The sequence below is a fragment of the Grammomys surdaster genome, unplaced genomic scaffold (assembly GCF_004785775.1).
Source record: "Grammomys surdaster isolate TR1022 unplaced genomic scaffold, NIH_TR_1.0 126131, whole genome shotgun sequence".
NCBI classification, from domain to species: Eukaryota; Metazoa; Chordata; class Mammalia; order Rodentia; family Muridae; genus Grammomys; species Grammomys surdaster.
The window spans coordinates 3,699,973-3,720,566 of NW_021620939.1; the positions used below are offsets into that span (position 1 = coordinate 3,699,973).

The 20,594-nt window shown below is 38.4% G+C and overlaps 1 protein-coding gene across 6 annotated transcripts in view; it reads right to left on the reverse strand.

Moving 5' to 3' along the window:
- Positions 1–20,594, reverse strand: part of Atp2c1 (ATPase secretory pathway Ca2+ transporting 1) — a 110,605-nt gene that overhangs the window by 48,700 nt on the left and 41,311 nt on the right. For 5 of the 6 annotated variants that reach the window (XM_028756632.1, XM_028756634.1, XM_028756633.1 and 2 more), the window contains 6 exons: positions 12,225–12,335; positions 9,753–9,869; positions 8,717–8,806; positions 6,788–6,823; positions 3,220–3,281; positions 1,755–1,863 (listed from right to left, as the gene is read on the reverse strand). In XM_028756632.1, coding sequence (XP_028612465.1) covers positions 1,755–1,863; positions 3,220–3,281; positions 6,788–6,823; positions 8,717–8,806; positions 9,753–9,869; positions 12,225–12,335 — 525 coding nt within the window. The remainder of the gene's footprint in view (positions 1–1,754; positions 1,864–3,219; positions 3,282–6,787; positions 6,824–8,716; positions 8,807–9,752; positions 9,870–12,224; positions 12,336–20,594) is intronic. The other variant, XM_028756636.1, reaches the window with a different exon arrangement.

Below are 20,594 nucleotides of genomic sequence, written 5' to 3' on the forward strand. Positions count from 1 at the left end.
ATAAACATGTTCAGTCCAGCCTCGTGGACTGCATAACTTCCAGATGCATTCTCTTGGACCTTCCATTGGTAGACAGCCACTGTTGGACTAGCTGGGGCTCACAGAGGTTACAAGAGAATAGCAGATCCCCAGAAACTGGAGTTACTGATAGTTGTGAGTCAACATGTGAGTGCTCAGAACCAAACCCTGTTTTCTGCAAGAGAAGCAAGTGCTCTTAACCCTAAGCCATCTCTCCAGCCCAAAATTTAATTCTTTACGTAAAAATTAAAAAGAATCTCCATCTCACTGGTAAACTTGTTTTCCCTTTAATAAATGGTAAACTATATGCATACTGAAGAACTGGTTTAAGGTTTTTTGTGATTTACTACCTGCTAATGCTTGATTTGCAAACATATTTTATATACCTACATTTGGAGTCACAGAAAATTTTCTCAGACCAAAAAAAAAAAAAAATAGTCATGCATGGAGGGGTCTGTAAACACATTCTCACAGAGAGCAAGACTGTGGTAACATAAGTAACAACACAGCAGAAGCCCTTCCCTTCCCTACAAGCAACCTTTCAAATATAAGTGGACTGAATTACTATGTATATATTCATAAAACAAAAAATTATGTGGCAATAAAAACTAATAAAGTACTAGATAATGTACCTGAGAAAATGTTAAGTGAGACAGACAGGGAAAGGCCTGTGTATCATATGATTCTATTTAAATTAATGAAATGTCAAGAATAAGCAAACACACTTTAGTGTCAAAAACAGGAACACAGTGAGTGGAAAGTGGTGACTGGTGATGGCTGCACACCTCAGAACAGACTGAACACCACTAACGGTTACACTTCAACTGTGGACATCTTATCATATATGAATTATATCTCTAATAATGCTTAGGCTAAGTATGGTGGCTTCAAGCCTATGATATGCTGACAAAGGAAGGGGCAGCTTAACTTATTCTTTAAGAGCCAGCCTGATCTATATTTAAAGAACTCATTTGGAGAATCTACCTCAAAAATGTAAACAATGGATTTGTAATGACTCTGTAATGAGGTGGGTGAAGCAGCACTCTGAACAGGAACTGGTCACATGTACAGAATCTCAAGCCATCACACCCCAGATGGTTTCTACGCATCTCCAGAGGGAGCATGCACCGTTAGCCAACTCTGCCTCTTACTGAGAACGTTAAATACACATTCAGTAGAAACCATACTTCCATTTTTCACTCGCTCTTTTCTAAGATTGCAATATGATATTCCCAGGAGATGCTGGGCAGTGTAGTAAGCCAGAGCTCTGAGTCAGACAGTCTTGTGACCCCACTGTGAGGCAAGGGGCATCCCTACTGGAATGCTCCTAGAGGTTAACACTCTCCCCTTTCCTGCTCCACACTGTTCTCCATCAACGTTGCTACGTTGGATGAGGCATTCTGTCTCCAGCTACATCAGTTGTGTCCCTGCTCCCAGTTTCTATACTCTTAACTCCTCTTACCTGATTCTTGAGTTCACCTTTGTTCATGCCTAGCGGATTCCCAAATCAACAGAATTCTATCATGTTTTTCTGTTGGTACAGTACCTAACTCAGACTGTCACAAAAGTATGCTAACTGACCAAGGGGACACCTCTAACAACTTTACCTCAGAGGAGGAAAACATGCCGATGCTTGTCACTATTTCAGGCAGAATAATCAACATTTCAAACAAACGACATGTCAATCATTAGAACTGCTAAATCTATTAAACAATATACATGTACTCTAAACTTACCTCAAATAATCGTAAGTCAGCAGGAACTCTGTCTCCCACAGAAAGACAAACTGTGTCACCTGGAACCAAGTCTCGGGCAAGTGTATGTTCCAATTTTCCTTCACGCACACTGCAGCATGAAAGAGAAACCATCACAATAAGAAAACCATACTATTTCTCTTTAAAATTACATTTAACTTCACTGACTCTGTGACTGTGGCTAGAAAGACTGCTCAGTGGTTAGAAAGCACACGGTGCTCTGACTGAGGAGCCACCCATGGTTCCCAAGCACACACGTCAAACTGCCTATAACTTCACCACTGGAGAACCCAACACTTCCTTCCTCCTCAGATACCTGCACTCACATACACATCATGTGCATACCACATACAGACACTTTTAAATAACTTTAAAAATTAGCATTTTAAAAAATAATCTTTAAAAACAAAATTAAAAACACTAAGCATCATGATATATCCCTTTAATCCCAACATCTGGGAGGCAGAGGTAGGCAGATCTCCGAGTCTGAAGATGACCTGGTCGACATAGCAAGTTTCAGTCCAACCAATACTATGTAGTAAGACCGACCTGTCTTTAAAAAAAAAAAAAAAAAAAAAAAAAATCAGCTGGGCGGTGGTGGCACGCGCCTTTAATCCCAGCACTTGGGAGGCAGAGGCAGGCGGATTTCTGAGTTTGAGAGTTCGAGGCTAGCCTGGTCTACAGAGTGAGTTCCAGGACAGCCAGGGCTACACAGAGAAACCCTGTCTCGAAAAACCAAACCAAACCAAAAAAAAAAAAAAAAAAAAAAAAAAAATCAAACAATCAAAAACAAAAACAAAAACCCTAAACTGTAATCACCTGATTAACTGTGTGCTCTTACTAAACTGCACAGTGTTGGGAGGGGGTGGTGTCAGTGGAAACAGCTGATCACTGATTAGCTATTCAAACACAAGCACTGAGGCTGTCTTGAGACTGACTTCATGATGCTGCCTCATCATTTGCTTAGAAGAGTGCTCAGCATACACTCACTCCTGTACATTAATAACTACCTGGGGGAAGCACTTCAATCACAAGCGAGCCAAACTGGACTCAGTAGTACCGTCAGCTACATCTCTGCCCTCCTACAGGAAGATACAAGGCAGAAATACAGAGAATGCTCAAAAGTTCCCAGAAGGACCAAAATATATGGCGGGAGAGAAAAGACTGCCTCAGAACCTGTGAAAGGTGAATGCCAACATCTGAAACATTTCTCTGACCTTCCCAGGTATGTCATGGCCCATGCATGCCTGCACTCACGCACATAAATATGCACACACACACGAATTAAAAAAAGAAAAAAACTGTTGAATAAAGACATCTCAAAATCATCAGTAGTAGGATGTTTGCTGCACTGAGTAAAGCAGGAACAGCGATGCTTACTGTAACCAGTCACATGCAAGTTCTACTCTTTAAGGTGGAAACTCTCTTTCAAATAAAAGGAACGTACCAATGGCATTCTGGTGGCACTAGTTTACTCAATTCTTCTAGAGATTTTTCTGAACGATATTCCTATTTAGACAAAAAGTAGAATTTAATATCAACAAAAATACTTAAAAAGAAATTCAATGTATGTATGGTCTTTTTAGGCTAAAATATTAATCTAAAATTGTTGCTTAAAATTTTTCTTCCAATTCATATCTTGATTTATTTATCCTTATATTCCCAATTCATAAAAACTTGTCCCTAAATTATAGTAAACAATTATGAAAATTAAACATTCCCAATTACATATTTTTAAAGTCTAGGATTGTGTAGAGGAAAATGAAAGCCAATTATTGTATCCAATGAGTATATTAAAAGTTAAGATAATTGAGCCTCATTTTTAAGATAATTTTACATTTTGTATTTAGTGATCAAAGAAGCCAAAATCTTAATTTCTATGTAATGTTTGCCCACACTAACTACACTAGCTCAGAAAGAACAAAGTGGCTGAACTATTCTGACACTCACTTTTCCCATCAACCTGAATTATAAGAAAGGAAAGCTTCTGGAGGCCCTTGGGTGCTGTTCTACAATCACTTAATCTTCCATGCACATGACCAACAGCTATGGCTCAGACACATCCTCCATCTCACCACACTACTTAGGCTACAGCTCATTAGCAGCCGTGCTTCATAAAGTGCCTGGGCTATTCTCACCTCATATTTGTCATGTGCACACTAATGTTTGGGTCTAAAGTTGAAAAGATAAGGGACAAAAGCAGAAATGAAAATAAATATGAAGTGTCTGCCATGCCAGCACTGCCAATTCTACCCATCATCAAATGCTTCCAATGAGAATGCAAAGTTATGTATGTAAGAGCATCTCGGAACTACATCAGCCACTACCAAGGCAAGAGGGACAAATGTAAGCAAGAATATAAAATATACAAAGTTATTAGCTATTCCTCTAAAAACAACCATAGTCAAAAACTTACAAGTTTTATACAAAAAAAAAAAATCTGTATGGGTAGAAAATACTGAGATTACCAATTGCAGTCTCTAGTAACTAATTAAACAGAAGCAACCAGTCTATCTTTGCAAAGTTATTTTAAGAAGTATCATTCATACGACAATACAGAATAGCCAGCGATTTGAAGGGCTGGGCAGAAGGAAAAACGGTTTGAAGAATAGTTTCTAACTCGTTTGTAAAATAGTTTGTTCTTGTTTTAGACATATTTGAGGAAAGGAATCAAATCTGCATAAAAAAACATTAATTTAAAAACGAAGCTTTTTGTAATTCTTGAGGCTTCTAATTTCCCATCTCTTGTGCTTTGAAGGTAAAATGTCCCAGAGGTGTAGCTGGCCTTTGCTACTCTGTGGGTTCTTTTTTTTCCCACTCTTTATCCTCCCAGTTTCAATCCTTAACACTAGATAGGAGAGAAACAAGGATGAGGGGAGAGAGAGGGAGGGGTCCCTGAATCTAATTCATTTCTTCTTGCTTCTTCTTTGAGCATGACTACTATTCTCCCTGAATGACCAACAACCACCAATCCCACCTAGTGGGGTTCTAGCATTTATACACCCTCTGAAAAGTTCCTAGAATACCAAAGGTCACACAGTTGCGGAATCTATCTGCAGCTGGCAAAACCATGCCTGTGCTACAGCATGAGGCAAATCACAGTCAGCTGCTACAGATTGTTAGAAGCAGCCCACATCTGGTATTAAAACAACAAAAAAAAATATTTCTGTGTGTTCTGTTTTGTAATAATCTTTTTTTGTTTGTCACTACACACAGGCTCATGCGTGTGGATACTTGGTCTCCAGATGGTGATGCTGTTTTGACAGTTGTAGAATCTTTAGAAGGTGGAGCTTCCTTGGAGGAAGTTGGCCACTAAAGCTGACCTTGAAGTTTTATACTCTAACCCACTTGCTGCCAGTTCTCAACTCCCTACCTTCAGACTTTAATGCAAGTGCCCACCTCAAGCTCCCGTCTCCTGCCACCTCAACTTCCCGAAACTCAACACTTTCTCCCTCAAGTTACTTTTTATGTCAGGTGTAAGATCACAGTAGTGAAAAAGTAGCTAATGCCACATCAAATAAAACTACCACCGAGATATCAACAACAGATCCCAGTTACATTTAAAATACATATCACACTCCATGTAAATCTCCATATTGGCTATGTTAAACTCAAAGTATGTTGGGTATGTTGAGATAGGAATTCTTTATTTTTCAAAGAGGGGAAGTTCCTAGGGTCTTTCAGTGGTAATTCCTATATGAATTCTCTCATACATCTGATACATTAACTAAGATCCGAGAGGGAATTGTCATAATTTAGGGTTGGAGTCTTGAAGGGTTCCAGCATAGAGCACACCACTCACTTGGCTGCAGAGCATACCTCCCTAGATGACGTTAGACGATGACCCACCCTTGACCCCTCAACCTGAACAGGAACACTGGTGGTCTACTAGCGGGGCTGAGCCTGAGCTGGCTCTCTACGCTCAGTTATCACAGAACTACTTTATCACAGCAGGGCAGCGCAAAAGGAAATACACTATGCATGCTGTAAGGATAGTTACAACCGCTCTCCTGAGACTCAGAGCATGGGTCTCAGGACACGCAGCACTATTACAGCTCTCCCTACACTACACTGTTCCTTCTACTCTCCTTAGCAGTATTCAAAGTGAGACCTAATAGTATTTAGAAGCTTCTAAAACATACATAAGTTTCAAACATTTAAATGAACATAAAACAACACTCTAAAGCCTGCATGTTTTAGCCTATACTTGTTAAGCTGACAGCATGGCTGGAGTGTTTGAGTCTTGTCTCCTCTGCACCTTCCTTTTCCCTTATCCCCTCCTCTTTGTTCAATAGTTAACATGTTTCCCATGTTGGCCTTGAATTGACAATCCTCCTGCCTCACCTGAACGCTGTGAAAGAAGAACTCATGAGACAATCTCCAGGTTATTCAGAAAAATCTTTAAGAGAAAACTTATCATGTTTCTTTTGCTGTTTGAATGGCTATTCTGAACAGGAAGTATAATCACCCCTTCTGAGAAAAATAAAAAATTTTAAAAGGGGTGTAAAGGATTACCAATAATGAAAAAGTAACTTTTAATTACCAAACAAGACTAATAAGGTTAAGGAATAACACAGTGAAAACCACACTGTTAACTAAGAGAGCTCACTGACAGTCACCTAGGAGGTCTCTTCAGACGGTATCTAGTAAGCCGCCTATTCGATTCTACACTCACTTTCTGTTTGTTCATCTAGACTTAGTCCTAAGAGGTACCTGCCCAATATTATAAATGGAGAAATTTAAAATGTAATGATGGATTATATTGCTGTGGTTTTGGTTTCCATCTGTTTCAGTCAAAAAAAAAAGTAGGCTATGTTCATCTCACTAAATAAAGCAGTGCCTTCCTCTCACAAATCCCACAGTTGGCTATTACCTGAAATTGTTTTAAAAATAATAATTAGACTACACACTACCATCCAATAGTAAGTTCATGTTATTTTACATGAGTCACTTTAAATTGGTTTTAAATAATCAACTAATATACCAATTTTACCTTGGAAAAACAGATCACTCACCTGAACAAAGGCCACAGTGACGACAATTAGTATTGCCTAAAAAAAACAGATAGCCTTTTAAATCAGACATTAACAAGAAATAACTTCTAGCCACACTGTGTTTCTCTGGCTGTGAAGTCCCAAGAGAATGAAATATAGCACTAAAACTAGTGAGAGAAGAAATCAATTTGCCTTAGGGCCTGAGGGAGAAGAATATGAGTTTAAATAGGCAACCATCCTCATGACAGCTTCCAAATCTTTCTGAATCCAGCCAAGTTCTCCCAAATTAAGGACTAGCTTTTGGTCTATGTGGCTAACATCTGGCACAGGTAACATGTTAATTACTTATTTCATTCCCACATACTTATTTGTGGAAAGAATTTAAAAATCCAATACGTATTAACACCAATAGCTAGATACAAACTGGGCCCTCCCCCTAGTGCTGATTTGTCAACGCACGGTAGGCAAGGCTGACTCTACTGCTGAGCTAAACCTAGAACCCACTTTTTCTACAGAAAGCTAGAATCCGATTGATTTGTTAGGCAGAAGCAGTATGATATGGGAATTTTTTAATAAACTATGAAGAAAAATAAATCACTCCTCAGACAAAAAAAGTTAGAAAAGGAAGGAAAATTTGCTTTTCCAGAAAAGCAGATTACTCACCTGAACAAAGGCCACAGTGACGAGAATTAGTATTGCTTAAAACACATTTTTATCTGCCACGTTAAAACTCAACACAGATCACTTAGGTAAGCATTGTGCAATGCAAAGCTGTGTCAATGAGCTTTTCCCAATCTGCCACATTAAAATCTATTACCCACCTATCCTTTTTCAGTTGAACCCATTGACCTCTTTTATCTACTAAAATTTGATAATCTCAGACAACAATCATTTAGAAAATATTGGTTCATCTAGTTGTTCAAATACAAATGCTGACATATTTAATAAATTTAAATTTGCTAAAAATCATTACTAATAACATTAGGGTTTTGCCTATTCTTATGACTAGCAACATTATTCTTTTAAGTAAAAGGCTCATTCACCTCACACTTGCCCTTCCTTGAGACAACTAGTATTCTTCAATGCATACATGCTTCCTATTCATCAGAGACTATTAAAAATGTTATACTCAAGGGGCAAATTTTTTCCCATCAATTATTTATTCACTTTACAGCCTGATTGCTGCCCCCAGTCCTCCTGGTCTTCCCCTCATGCAGTCCCTCCCCAAATCCTCTCTTCCCCTTCGCCTCTCAGAGAGTGGAGGTCCCCCTGGGTATCCTAACACCCTAGCACATCAAATTTTATAAAATTAATTTTATTCCTCTGTCAAGAACGTTCCAGACATATGAGAAAGGGTTTCCTTCACTATGCTGCCCACAATGCCCTGGGGCTTGCTCTCCCCCTCCCCTGCCTCCCAAGTAGCATGGCTGGCATTAGTGTTGGGCACCCCCACACCCAGCTGTTGTAATGGTTCGGAGAACAACAAAGGAAACCCAACTATAGATACAGCTTAAAGCCACTTCCAATTGTGCCAAAGCTCAGTTTTATATATCATAATTTTTGCCATTAACACAAAAAGCCTATAGTAACAAGAAAAAAACAGTATTATTAAAATAGTTTTGACATCACAGATTCCCTGATAAGTCAAAATACTTTCAATCAAAAAGCAACAGACATTTTCATTTAACTAGGAAGTTATAAAATATTTCCTGTCTGTGAGAGTGACTGTGTTTGCCTGTAATTACACCTGGCAAACTGACAAAGCAGCACAGTTAAGCCCAGGAGGGCAAGACCAGCCTGAGCAACAGAGGGAGACTTCCACCTCAAACCAGAACAAAAAAGAAAAATCATCACAACTCAAAGTGGGTTTATTTCCAAAGTAAAAACCAAACTCAATTTATAAAAATAACCAACAGATTGAAACTTTAAAAAATGAAAGACTTTTCTTACCACAGTGATACTGACAGCATCGTCAAACTGGCGCATTAAAATGCTGATGACTGCAGATGCCAGGAGCAGCATGATAAGGGGATTTTTAAACTGCAAGGTAAAAGCAGACACCTCAATACCCTTATTATATGAATAACAATTCTACTTTATCTCAATAAAGGCTTTGTTTTTTAAAAAGGACATCGCTATAAAACTACCAGAGTTTATAGGTGGTTTATTTTCAAGCAACAAGAAAAGAGTTATTCCTTAAAAGCTACATAACAGTTCCTTTTCAGAAAAAAAAAAAATTAAGTATCAATCTAGAAAACAAGGCACACATAAACACAGAGTCCCACTGCTTAAGGCTTCCACTCTGCTGCCTTACAGAAGCACATGTACAAAGCCTTGCTCCTTACCTGACAACGCCTTCATTAGGAAGGCTGTTTAGCACACCGAACTTTCCTAGTTAAAACCAGCCACAGAATTATCCAACTTTTTATACTAATGTAATTGTTACTAGACTTTTTAAAGCTATAGTAAGCCTTTGCTAAACCTTAAGATAAAAGTACTTAGGATTGGCCAGAATCTACTGTGAGCTTGCTATTTCCTGAGGTCATCACCAATGGAAGCAAATGGAAATTACAGAGTTGATAAGGAAGAAAGTATAGCTTATGCCCTGGCATTTAGGATGTAATTATACATTTAATAATTTTCTAAGCTGGCCAAGATCACCTTCAACAGCATTAGCCTCCTGTAACTAGGAAGCCCAAGCTCAGCATCCACAAAGAAGCCACTGTCCAGTGTTGCCTGCGACAGCGCAGCAGTGAGAAAATGCTGCCCTGTAAGTTACACTCACTCTCATCCGTCTTTTGCCGAAAATCAGATAAAAAGTCAGAACTAAAACTATAGAAAATCTAACTTACTTAACATGTAAATTAAAAAAAAAAAAAACACTGTAAAAAAGTCATTTCCTTTCTCTGTAAGTAAATCTCAGGAGATTCACAACTATAAAGTTGACTCAAGTTATACAGCAGAGATGGAGGGGAAAGTATCTTACTTGAGAAATGTACTTCTTCCATAATGGTTCATCTTCACTGATATCAAACTCATTCCAGCCATGGAAGGCTCGCCTATGACTAACTTCAGATTTGTTTAAGCCATTCTGAAGATCAGCCTATTAAATTTTACATTAAAAGTCATTCAAAATGTTAGAGAGCAAAGAACACACAAAGAATACATAGTATATGATCACATTAAAAGAAGCTTTTTAAAAATGTAGACCAATACTCTGCCTGCACATATAGTGTATCACATGCTTGCATTGCCTACAGAGACCAGAAGAGGGCACTGGATCTGCTGAACTGGAGTCAGAAATATTTTGAGCCACCAAGTGGGTGTTGGGAACTGAACCTGGGTCCTCGGCAAGAACCTTAACCACTGAGCCATGTCTTCAGCCTCTAATAATCACATTAACTTTCCTAGAGGTTTTGTATGGGACCCACAGTTATACTCAGACAAGATTAACTATAAAGGGACAAGGAAAAGCTTTCTGGAACAACAAAAATGTTCTATATTTTAACAGGCATGTTAGCTCACACACAATACCAGCACTCAGGAGGCTGCGGCAAGAGAATTATCTTATATTAGAAGCCAATCTGAAATGTACAGTGCGTTCTAAGCTACAGGATAAGATTCTGATTAGTCACACTTGTCAAAATATTTAAAACTAGTCTAGAGTTAAATTTAGTTTTATTTTGTTAAATGAACATGTCAAACTGTCTCTTATATTCGTATTTATATCCATAGACTAGTGTTGTGTCCATACTTGGTCTTCTCTTTACCATGAATAGCAGTGAATGAGGACTTTCATGGCTAGTCAAGGACCTGAGCATAACTAACTTCTGAGTGCTTAGCATCAACCAGGGCATCCAAAATCACCCCTGCCAAAGCTTAGGAAATGCTGCAGGAGAGAGGAAGGGAAGGACTTAAGAGCCAAACCAGGAGAAGAGAGCCAAAGAAACCTTATCTTATAGGTAGGACACAGCTACTGTCTTATAGGCATGACATGGCTGAGGTACTCAGGAAGTCACAACAGCTGTAGTGGCCTGCACAGGGCCTGAGCAACACTGGGTCAGTAAAGATGCAGACACAAATTGGGGTGGGGGTTCATAGAGCTCCGCCCTACCAGGGGAGCTACTGACTGGTAGGAGTTGGTAGAAGTCATTGTCCTCAGTGATGTGGCCCATGCAGGCCACCCACCAAGTTCTAGCTAAACCCTGTAGGCCCCAAAGAAAAAGGGCCATGAAAGTGAAATGGAAACTTAGGAGGAAGGCCAGGGCTGGTGAGTTAAGAGGGCAGAGGAATGGTGTAGCCAGAATACATGACACCCATGTATAAAATTATCAAAGGTTAAGATGTTAAGAATTTTATTTCAGTGAGCAACAAATTAGTTTTTCTTTTTCTAGGGAGAAAGGAATTAATAAAAGTAGGTCATAATTCATATTTTAATTAGTTTTAAATTATTTTTTTCTAAAGTTAGTGTCTCAAGAAGAATATTCAGTGGGCTACAAATCCCCTTCCTGTTCTCTGAACTTATTAAACCTGAGCCCAAGATTTTTTGCTTGTTTGCTCCTAGATTATGTTATTATATCAGAATAGCTGGGCGGTGGTGGCGCACGCCTTTAATCCCAGCACTTGGGAGGCAGAGGCAGGTGGATTTCTGAGTTCAAGGCCAGCCTGATCTACAGAGTGAGTTCTAGGACAGCCAGGGCTATACAGAGAAATTCTGTCTCAAGCCCCACCCCCCAAAAAATTATATCAGAATAATAAAGTTAACAAGATCTTGTTCTTAGGACATTGCAATGTCATCTACGTCCTTCAGGTGCTATCATGGTTTTAACAGTCATTAAAAAATGAAATTACAACATCTCAGAAATGGCTAATTTCACTGGCCAGCAAGTTGGTACGAGTTTAGTAATCACACTTTCTAAACTTAAATTTATTTAAAATAAGTGGTTTTAAAACTAAGTACAAAATACAATTTTCTCAAAATTGGATACCAATGTTTTTGAAGCAACAATTAAAATGGATGAAAATTAAAAATATTCTTTTCTTCATGTTTGACTAGACTGTACTTTTTAAAACTAGATAAAGAATAAAATTACCTAATTAATACTTATTGACAACCCTAAACTTGTACTTAGCTTTGACTTTACCTTAGAAAAAAATCTATTTAAATTTAAAAAAAAATCCTAACACCATTTATATTACTAATTAAATTAATTACTTTCCTAACCCAAGTGATACACAGAGCAAGCAGATGCTGGCCATATCTTGGGCCCAGCTACCACACACAGCTGTTTACCTGTGTTTAAATACTCTGACCACATTTCCTGTCATGTCATCTTCATGCTTAAGTGGGGGGCTACTAAGCTGGACAGCACAGAGCAGTGTTCTATCACTGAAGAAGATGTAACAGGCCAGCAGTGACTTAGCCCTCCCACCCTACACCTCACCCCAGGCCACTTACCTGGAGAAGGCCTGCGACCTCACTGACTGCTAACTCACTTGCTCTCTTTGATGTCAGTACAGGGATCATTGTCTCATTTTCAACATTAGGGATCTTTTGAAATCGTGCAACCTAGGAAGAAAAACAAAGAAACTTACTTGAACATACTAGTAGAATGACATCTAGAATAAATGAAAACCTAAAACATTCACAGCAATTTATTTTCCACTTAAGGAGGTATACTGAGATCAACTGTGGGTATCTAAAACAACTCAATACTGACATTTTTCTTAAAAGCAAATTTCAAAACCATGGACACCTGTTAACATCAGGTTTAATATAAACTCTTCACATCACGTTTTTTAAAGATGCTTTTCTTTCATTTCTCCAGCCACATAAGACTCAAAACAAATGCTTTTCTCTCAGATCCTGATGAGTATGCACAATCATAATCCTATAAAGTCCTTATGTTAATTCCAGGAATAAGAGCTCTCTCTAAGCTTTCTCCACTGAGCTGTTCCTCTCTTCACTTCTCTTTTCAAGACACCTGGCTATACTTCCAAACACCTTGACAGCAAGCAAGAATAAAAAGTAATTCTCACACCAGAAGAAAACCGAGCTCAAGAGACCAGCCAAGCAGAGGTGAGAGATAGCACAGATTAGTTTTCAGGTTAGGAACATGCAGAGCATGTCACAGAAATGGTAGCAATGATGACAGTTACTTCATTCTGTTTTATAAACATGTGTCAATAGTGCTCATCACAACTCTAGAAACAAATATCCAATTCAGATTTGTCTTTGGTACTAGCTGAGACTCCTTACAGACACAGACCTGAAGGAAAGGGCAGCTACAGGCTCTTCACTCCTCACACTGAGAACTTCTGCCAGCAGCCCAAGCTACCTGGTGAACTAACACTGAAGCTAAAACAGCCCACTCCTGCTAAGGCACGGGTTTCTGAGCTGAAATTATCAATGTTTTCACGACAAAATAATTTCCTAAGATTTTTTAGTAATTGTTCTTTAAAACAACAAATAATAAGTAATTCATAATTCTATTACTACTAGTGTCTGTACACTGAACTACTATGCATGTATAAAAATTCTTTTGATTTAGTACAAACAAAACCAAAAAGCAAGTAAATAGCAAAGTGGAGAGGGAGTATTCCATCAACATGATCGTGTTTCTGGAGCAGAGAGACTATTTATGTCCTGATGTCAGTTATTAGAAAGGCATTACTGAGTCCTTACATAGTGTAAACACTAGTGATATATCATATTTCTAATACAGAATGTTAGTGACACACTTCTGAGGAAATCTTAGATTACTTGTACAAAGCCTTGACATTATTTTGCAGCATAATATTTTCATATAACTAAGAGACTAAATTGGAGAATTTCCTAGAACCACTGAAATGTCCTGTTTTCAAATTCATAAAACAAACTTAACTCTGAGGCCTTTACTGAACCATCTCAAGTACGTCAATACAGAATTTACTTATCAAAATAGGTTAGACTTAAAATAATGTTTCAGTTAACATATTTTCTATCATTAATCAACTGGCCGGAAGTATAGTTCAGTATTAGAGTGTAAGCTAATACTTAACATGCTTAAGACTCTGGGTTAAGAGCCAAGCATGAAAACAAAGGTATTGAAAATTGCTAACTCTAACACTCAATACACAGCATAAGAGACTTATTCAAATTTTTCAAGTAATCTTTTGGCAAATGGTGCATATATAAAGGGTCTACATTTGAGTACACTTTATATAAAACCCTTCAAGGGAATTCCATTGGCCCAAAAGAGCTGAAACCCTCAAGAACTAAGACTTCAAATGATGAAGGATAAGGCAGAAGGAGTGTGATGACAGCTCTCTAAGCATACATATCAAGGGCTGTTCTGAGAGCCTCTCTAACTGTAACCACATCTCCTGTCTCAAGTATGCTCACAAGTGGAGGGAGAACTAACGGTGAGAAAGCAAACCGCTATCCAAGTCCTAGCCAGCATGCTGGATGGAGTTTACCGTCATGACTTAGTGAGTCCTCAGTGAGGCAGAAGTTTATCTGGAAATGAGACAATCAGCAACAAGGTACGTAGGGGTGGGCCTCCATGAACAAATGGAGACTACACATTAGAGAGAACTGTCTCTAGAAGCCTGCTTATCCTAACTGCTGAACAGAGACACTTCTAAAAACAGAACATAAATGAGATGCTAGCCCAAAAAAGGAAGCATTTGAGGTAATTCACTGAGGGAAGACAGAAGCAGCACCTTTGATGCCCATGAAGAGGCATCATCCTGAGGAGCAGAGGTGCTGACTAGACAGGTGGAGAAGGCAGCACTGGGCTTCTTAGGAATGAAACCCAAGTCAGGAAGAACTGAAAGAGCCTTCTGCTTTTGTTTTACAACAACATGGAGCGGGAAACTGTGTGTCTCAGATAATACTGTGTGCCTCATCTCAGAGCACCTCTGGTTGTCTGAGTGCCCAGTTCTCTCTTGATAGGGCAAGCTTATTAAAATTCAGGTGCACTCACAGTAATTTCTACATAGGTCCTATCTTCCTCACCTAAAAGAATGCTTTCTCTGTTTAAAAAGGTTTCCAAAATAAATCTTAGAGACAATTTTCTTACAACCTGAAATTTGCTGTAAGCTTTCTCCATCTAATTCCAACCAGGTTCACTTTTCACACTCATTCTAGGACCCGAGGTACAAAAGTAAACCTGCTGACCCTTCTTTAGGGATCAACAATAAGGGTGATGGGCAGAACAATCTCATCTGGAAAGTAAGCAGCCTTTAAGGAGTAGATCCGAGGTTCTGGTAAAATCTGTATACACTTGTGGTTTTATATCCACCATGATTTCATTTCATTGACACAAGAAATACCCAGGAATCAGACAGAGGGATAAGTGCATCCCGGTATTTACTAGGTTTTACATAATAAAAAACTTGGAAAGAACAGGTAAGATATAGAGAAATAAAATAAATTTGGGTTAGAGGTTAAGTAGCCTGCAAGTTGTTAGTAGTAGGAACTGGATTTCCAAGGGAGAGGAAGGGGCCATAGCTGTGTTAGCATTTCTACAGGGCTGATAGAATAATTAGAATTACTGTTTCCATTAACTGTAGAAAGATAGAATATTGCAGACACAGGCCCAAGTTATCTTATTAGCCATCTTAATAGCAATTTATCGTCCACTTCTATTTCTGACTTAACCAGGGAAATCAATTTAGAATAAACTAACAAGGCACTAATTTCTACCAACCCAAAGGGTAGGACTCTCATCAAACAGGACTAACAAGATAGACTAATAATGTAGGCAAGAGATGGTAAATACAAATTAAGACCACAATAAGATACCACTCTGGAACACCAGAATCAACTAGAACAGTTAAAGTCAAAAGGACAGGGAAAAACATAAAAATGGAAAATGGAGAGGTGTGGAACATTCACTCTTGTGTGGCTGTGAAATGTACAGCTACTACAGGAGCAGTTCAGCAGCTGCTGCATACTATTCTTATGTTATTAAGCAAGAATTGAGTCTTTCTTAGTTAAATGAGAAATTATTTCATCTTTTAAAGTCTGAATGGTTTAGTTAGGGGTTTAATTTTGAGAAATACAAAATATAAAAATATCAAGTCCATCTGAAGGTAAATGCATCTTAAGAGATACTGTGGCTGCCGTATCTTGTGTAAAGAAGTCCGTATGTGTATGCTCTCCGCTGTCAAACATGCTCATCTCCTGTTTGGTCGGAACCATCCTAAAGGCTGAAGGACAGAGACACCCTCTAGTGGTTGAACCTGCTTTGCAACTGAAGCTCTCGTGTTACTCTCCAGTGGGGTGAGGAAGGGACCTAAACTTTAATGTACCTTAAATTCCCTCCTTCAGAGCCTTCCATTTTCTAAACTACTACACTGTGGACCACTAACTCATGCAACAAACTGCCTTTTAAAACCAAGAGCCCACAGGCACAACCATACCCCCATGATCTACATCCTCCAAAGGCTAATTAATTCAAAAGTCAAGTAATATCAAAACACAAACACACACAAGCACATACACTGTAGAACCTTTCAAATATTTAGTGTATAAATAATTAATTTAAATGTTGGTCTTTATTCATTAGATGTCTTCATAGTTCCACTGGAGACAGATTTTATTTTACAAAGAGTCCAGGATTTAATTTTTATTTTTACATAGCAAGCACTACTAGACACCAGTTTCTAATGTGACACATATCCAAATTGCAAAGAAGCTGCTGTGGACTGAACTGTGCCCTTAGAATTCACACTGAGGTCCCAACCCCTTAAAGGGACGAATTCAGAGAGCCCCTTTAGGAAGTTACGTAGGTTCTGAGAATGCCTTCAAGACAGGTTAACTGCCTTTCAAAGAAAGACAAGGAAAGCTTCTTCTCCCTTACCCACCATGTAAGGAGTTGAGCAGGAGAATGTCTCCTGGAACTGTATCACACGGCACCTCCCGACCTTGCTCGTCACATCCTCCAGAACTTAGAGAAATAAATGTCTCTTATTTAAGCATATGAGGTCTATAGTAGTCTATTACAATATAGGCCTTTTTATGTTTTTTTATAAACATAACTATGCAGCTACCACCTCCAGAGAGCATAAATTATTAGATCGGGAGTGGAGACAAAACATGCTTATTTTTTAAAATTCCCCATATTAAGTCTAACATGCAGCTAAAGTTAACAATCACAACTTGAACAGGAAGAAGGCATAGGAAGTATAGACAGAAAAAAATTTTTTTAAAGATTCAAAATAAGAGCAGGTCCAAACAAGAACTGAAGTTCACTGTGATCTCTGACCAAGGAGACTTAATTTTAAAAGGGATTGCTCTACTTGCTGGAGATGTAGCTTAATTGGTAGGAAGCCCCAGGATCAATCTCTAGAGCCACATGTTGATGCCCATTTGCACTCCTGAAATGGAAATAAGAAGCCATTCTTAACTATATAGAAATTACATATAAAATTAAAAAAAAAAATTCTTGTAGACTAAAGCCAAAAGTAAAGGACACGAAATAATCCGGTCTAGAAGTAACAGCATAATCCAGGTAGAGTGTGTACTTTTGACACCTAGATTAAGCACTATATACAGAAAGACCCACATAGTATCATTAAGAGTGAAATTTTGATCCCCAAAATATTCAAACAACTCCCAGGCCCCACCCACACAAATTTCTTCCACTGATGTTCTGGTTGAGGAGGCAGTAAGTGTTTTCCTGTATCATTCTGTAAGGCTACCCATGTCCACACTGTACCACATTCCATGGTGTAACACACATCAAACCAAACAGCTTCAGAGCTTCGGATGGGACAAGACAGCAGGCTCCTCCAACTTCAATACAGGAGCTCTGGTTTCAGCAAAAAGCTAAACTTAAGCAAGGAGTTCTACAGCTTTAAAAGAAGAAATGGAAATGCTTTAGCTCCTAGTTCTCACAGCTTCCTAGGAAGCAGCAGCAGGCTTTATAAAGCATGGGTTACTGTACTGAGTCCTCAGCACTTCTGAACCAGCAGGTCTGAGTAAGAAGAAGATGTATTTCTAACAAAGCTTAAGTAGTGATGTTTCTGGACCAGCGACTACACCTGAGAACCACCTCTACAGTCAATGTCAGACCTGATCAACTTCAATTCATAATTGCAAGTCTATGTTTTCCCAGCTGTGTGACCAAGAACACCTTGTTTATCTTCTGAGTTCCTTTCCTCAGAGGAAACCTAGGAAAAATGCCTATTTTGGTTTTAACAAGAATAAGGGACAAACATCATAGAAAGTGTTTCTCAGAGAATACGACAAGCATTCAGATTCTGGAGAGCACTAATATGGATGTCTCACCCCATTCTAGATCTTCAGAAGTATCTAACAATGTTTTTTGACATCTTGGTATCTTTTGAAAATATCTTAATAACATTAAAGTAGCAATAGGAAAAAAATCAGTAGGCTTTTCTGTCTTAATGGGCAATTATGTGGCAAACAGAAAGGGAAAGTGCCCTGAATGTTACCCCTACCTTTAAAATGATCTTCCACTGAAAACACAAAAGATAAACTGATCTGAAAAATAACCCTCCCTCATCTGCCATCATATTTTTTCTACAAAAACAGGCAAAGCTATGAATTCCACTGAAAGTGCTGAGATTGAGGCTTATATCTACCAGAAGCTATTTTAGCAGCAAATGAAGCTGTTCGAGCAGAAAGTCAAGTCTCTTCTGATGAGGTTCTTCAAGGACTACACCCTAGCAAAGGACTAACAGAGGTCAGCAAGCATCTCAGAATGGCCAGGCCCGTAGATTAGGATCTGTTCAGCCCTACCAATGAGGAAATGCTAGCACAGCAAGGCTAAGGAAATGTGACCACAATCTTATGAAATAACACACAGGCCAAAGAGGCTGAAAGGCCACTTCTGTCTAGAGACACACAGATATCAAAATACACAGGAACATCTACAAATGCTTCTGTAATATTCAAGCTGACAGATGGCCTGCCAACTGTACTTGCCAAAATTACCAACATAAAACTTCTGTCTTACAGTATAAAGGGCAGGATGAAATGTGTTGATTCTCAAACTAGATCTAGATTAATGCTTCTTAACCTCACTGCACATTAAAAAACTCAGAAGGGAAGGGTTGTTGTTTTCATTTCTACAGTCAGAAACCCGGACAAACTGGACCAGACTCCATATGCCATCCTGAGGATGAGTGGGTTCCAGAGATGAGCATGTCTTTATTCTCTCCAATGTACAAGTACAGGAGCTGGAGGAACACACCAAACTTTCCAAAGAATGAGCTCAGCAAAGCACAGGCTGTGGGAAACTCTACAGAATAATAAACATGTTCTGTCAACAAACAGACTGCAGAAAAGGAAAAGGAAACAGTTTCAAACTATCCGAAAGGGGCTGCTACTTGGATCTTGGTTTAAACCTTTGTTTTCCAACCTTAACCAAAGATCTCACTTTTCATGTATTTGTCTCCAATTTTTTTTAAGACAAGTAGATTATTTTTATAAAATAGCCCCATTTAATAAATCATGATTTAGATGTTTTTCATTAGTTCAGATAATGCACCAGTGAAAGAATGGTGCACCCTTCTCAGCACATACCAAAGGCACAGATGCTTTCTACAGAATAAACTTTGCCCCTCCAAAATTCCTCTGTTGAAACCTTAATTTCCAATGTGACTGTTGACTGTATTTCAATGTCACTGTATTAGAAACAGGGTCATTACAGAGGTAATGATGGCTCTACAAAAAGAGGAACCAGAGGACGAGCACATAGAAGACAAAGCCATGACAGACACAACAAGAAGGTGGCTGTCTTTGACAAAGATCTCACCAGAAGCCAGTGCTGTAACCATGTAACTCTGGACTTCTACCCTTACATCTGTAGAAAGTAACTTTTGTTTAAAGTACACAGCAGCTTGGACATATTATTACAATGTGACTGTCCTGTGAATAGTGGAGTGGATTTTGATCACTTTAATAAAATGGTTACCTATGAGGTTGGATTTTCTAGCTATCAAATTACTGTCTGAAGATTTATAATTAATACATTTCATACACTTAGTTACTTTGAAACCATGTAAAATATCAAGTACTTTATCATACTTTCTTTAATAGATACTTCTTTCCAGTAGTATTGTTATCAAATTGTTCTGTCTACATAAACTACATGAACTCCTCTTCCTATTTCTGTGTGAGCTTTACATACCTATAGCCACATTTTATGTCATGGACCTCCTATGAGTCTATGGATTATAATATATCATACAATCACTCTATTGCTTATGGTGTCCCACATGTAGCCCATAGGGAGCACTGAATAGGCAGGCTGGCTTATAAGTCCTTTTGACCTGTGCTCACCAACTTTTGAGTACTTCCTTATTTTCTAGCATAAGATACACCAAGATTACCTTTGTATTTCTTAATCAGAGCACTAGGATTAACCATTTCTCAAGCAAGATTTGTTTATTTTATTGAAAGTAATATTCAGAAGTGTTATAGATTCTAAAGCACTGCAGCAGAGAATTAAATATATTCATACACACACACACCATCTTGGTTAATCTTGAATACATGAAAATGTAACTTAATTCTGTCAAAACTAAAATCAGGTAAAACAGAAGAGTTGCTCCTTGCCTCCATTCTTCCTTCTCTCTATAACCAATCTGTTTCTAACAGATCCTATCCTGCCTCTGTTTCCTTCTGCAGAGATAAGGTACATGGTTTCTTATTTCCTCTTTGGTTTAAGGTAACACCGAATGCAGGTACCTTCTTTTTACTTAATAATATATATCCACTATCACTCAGGTATTCAGAAAGCTCCCTTATTCTTACTGCTGTGAATTTGTAAATAACCATAGGCTTTCAACAGTTGCAAACAATGAGCCATAA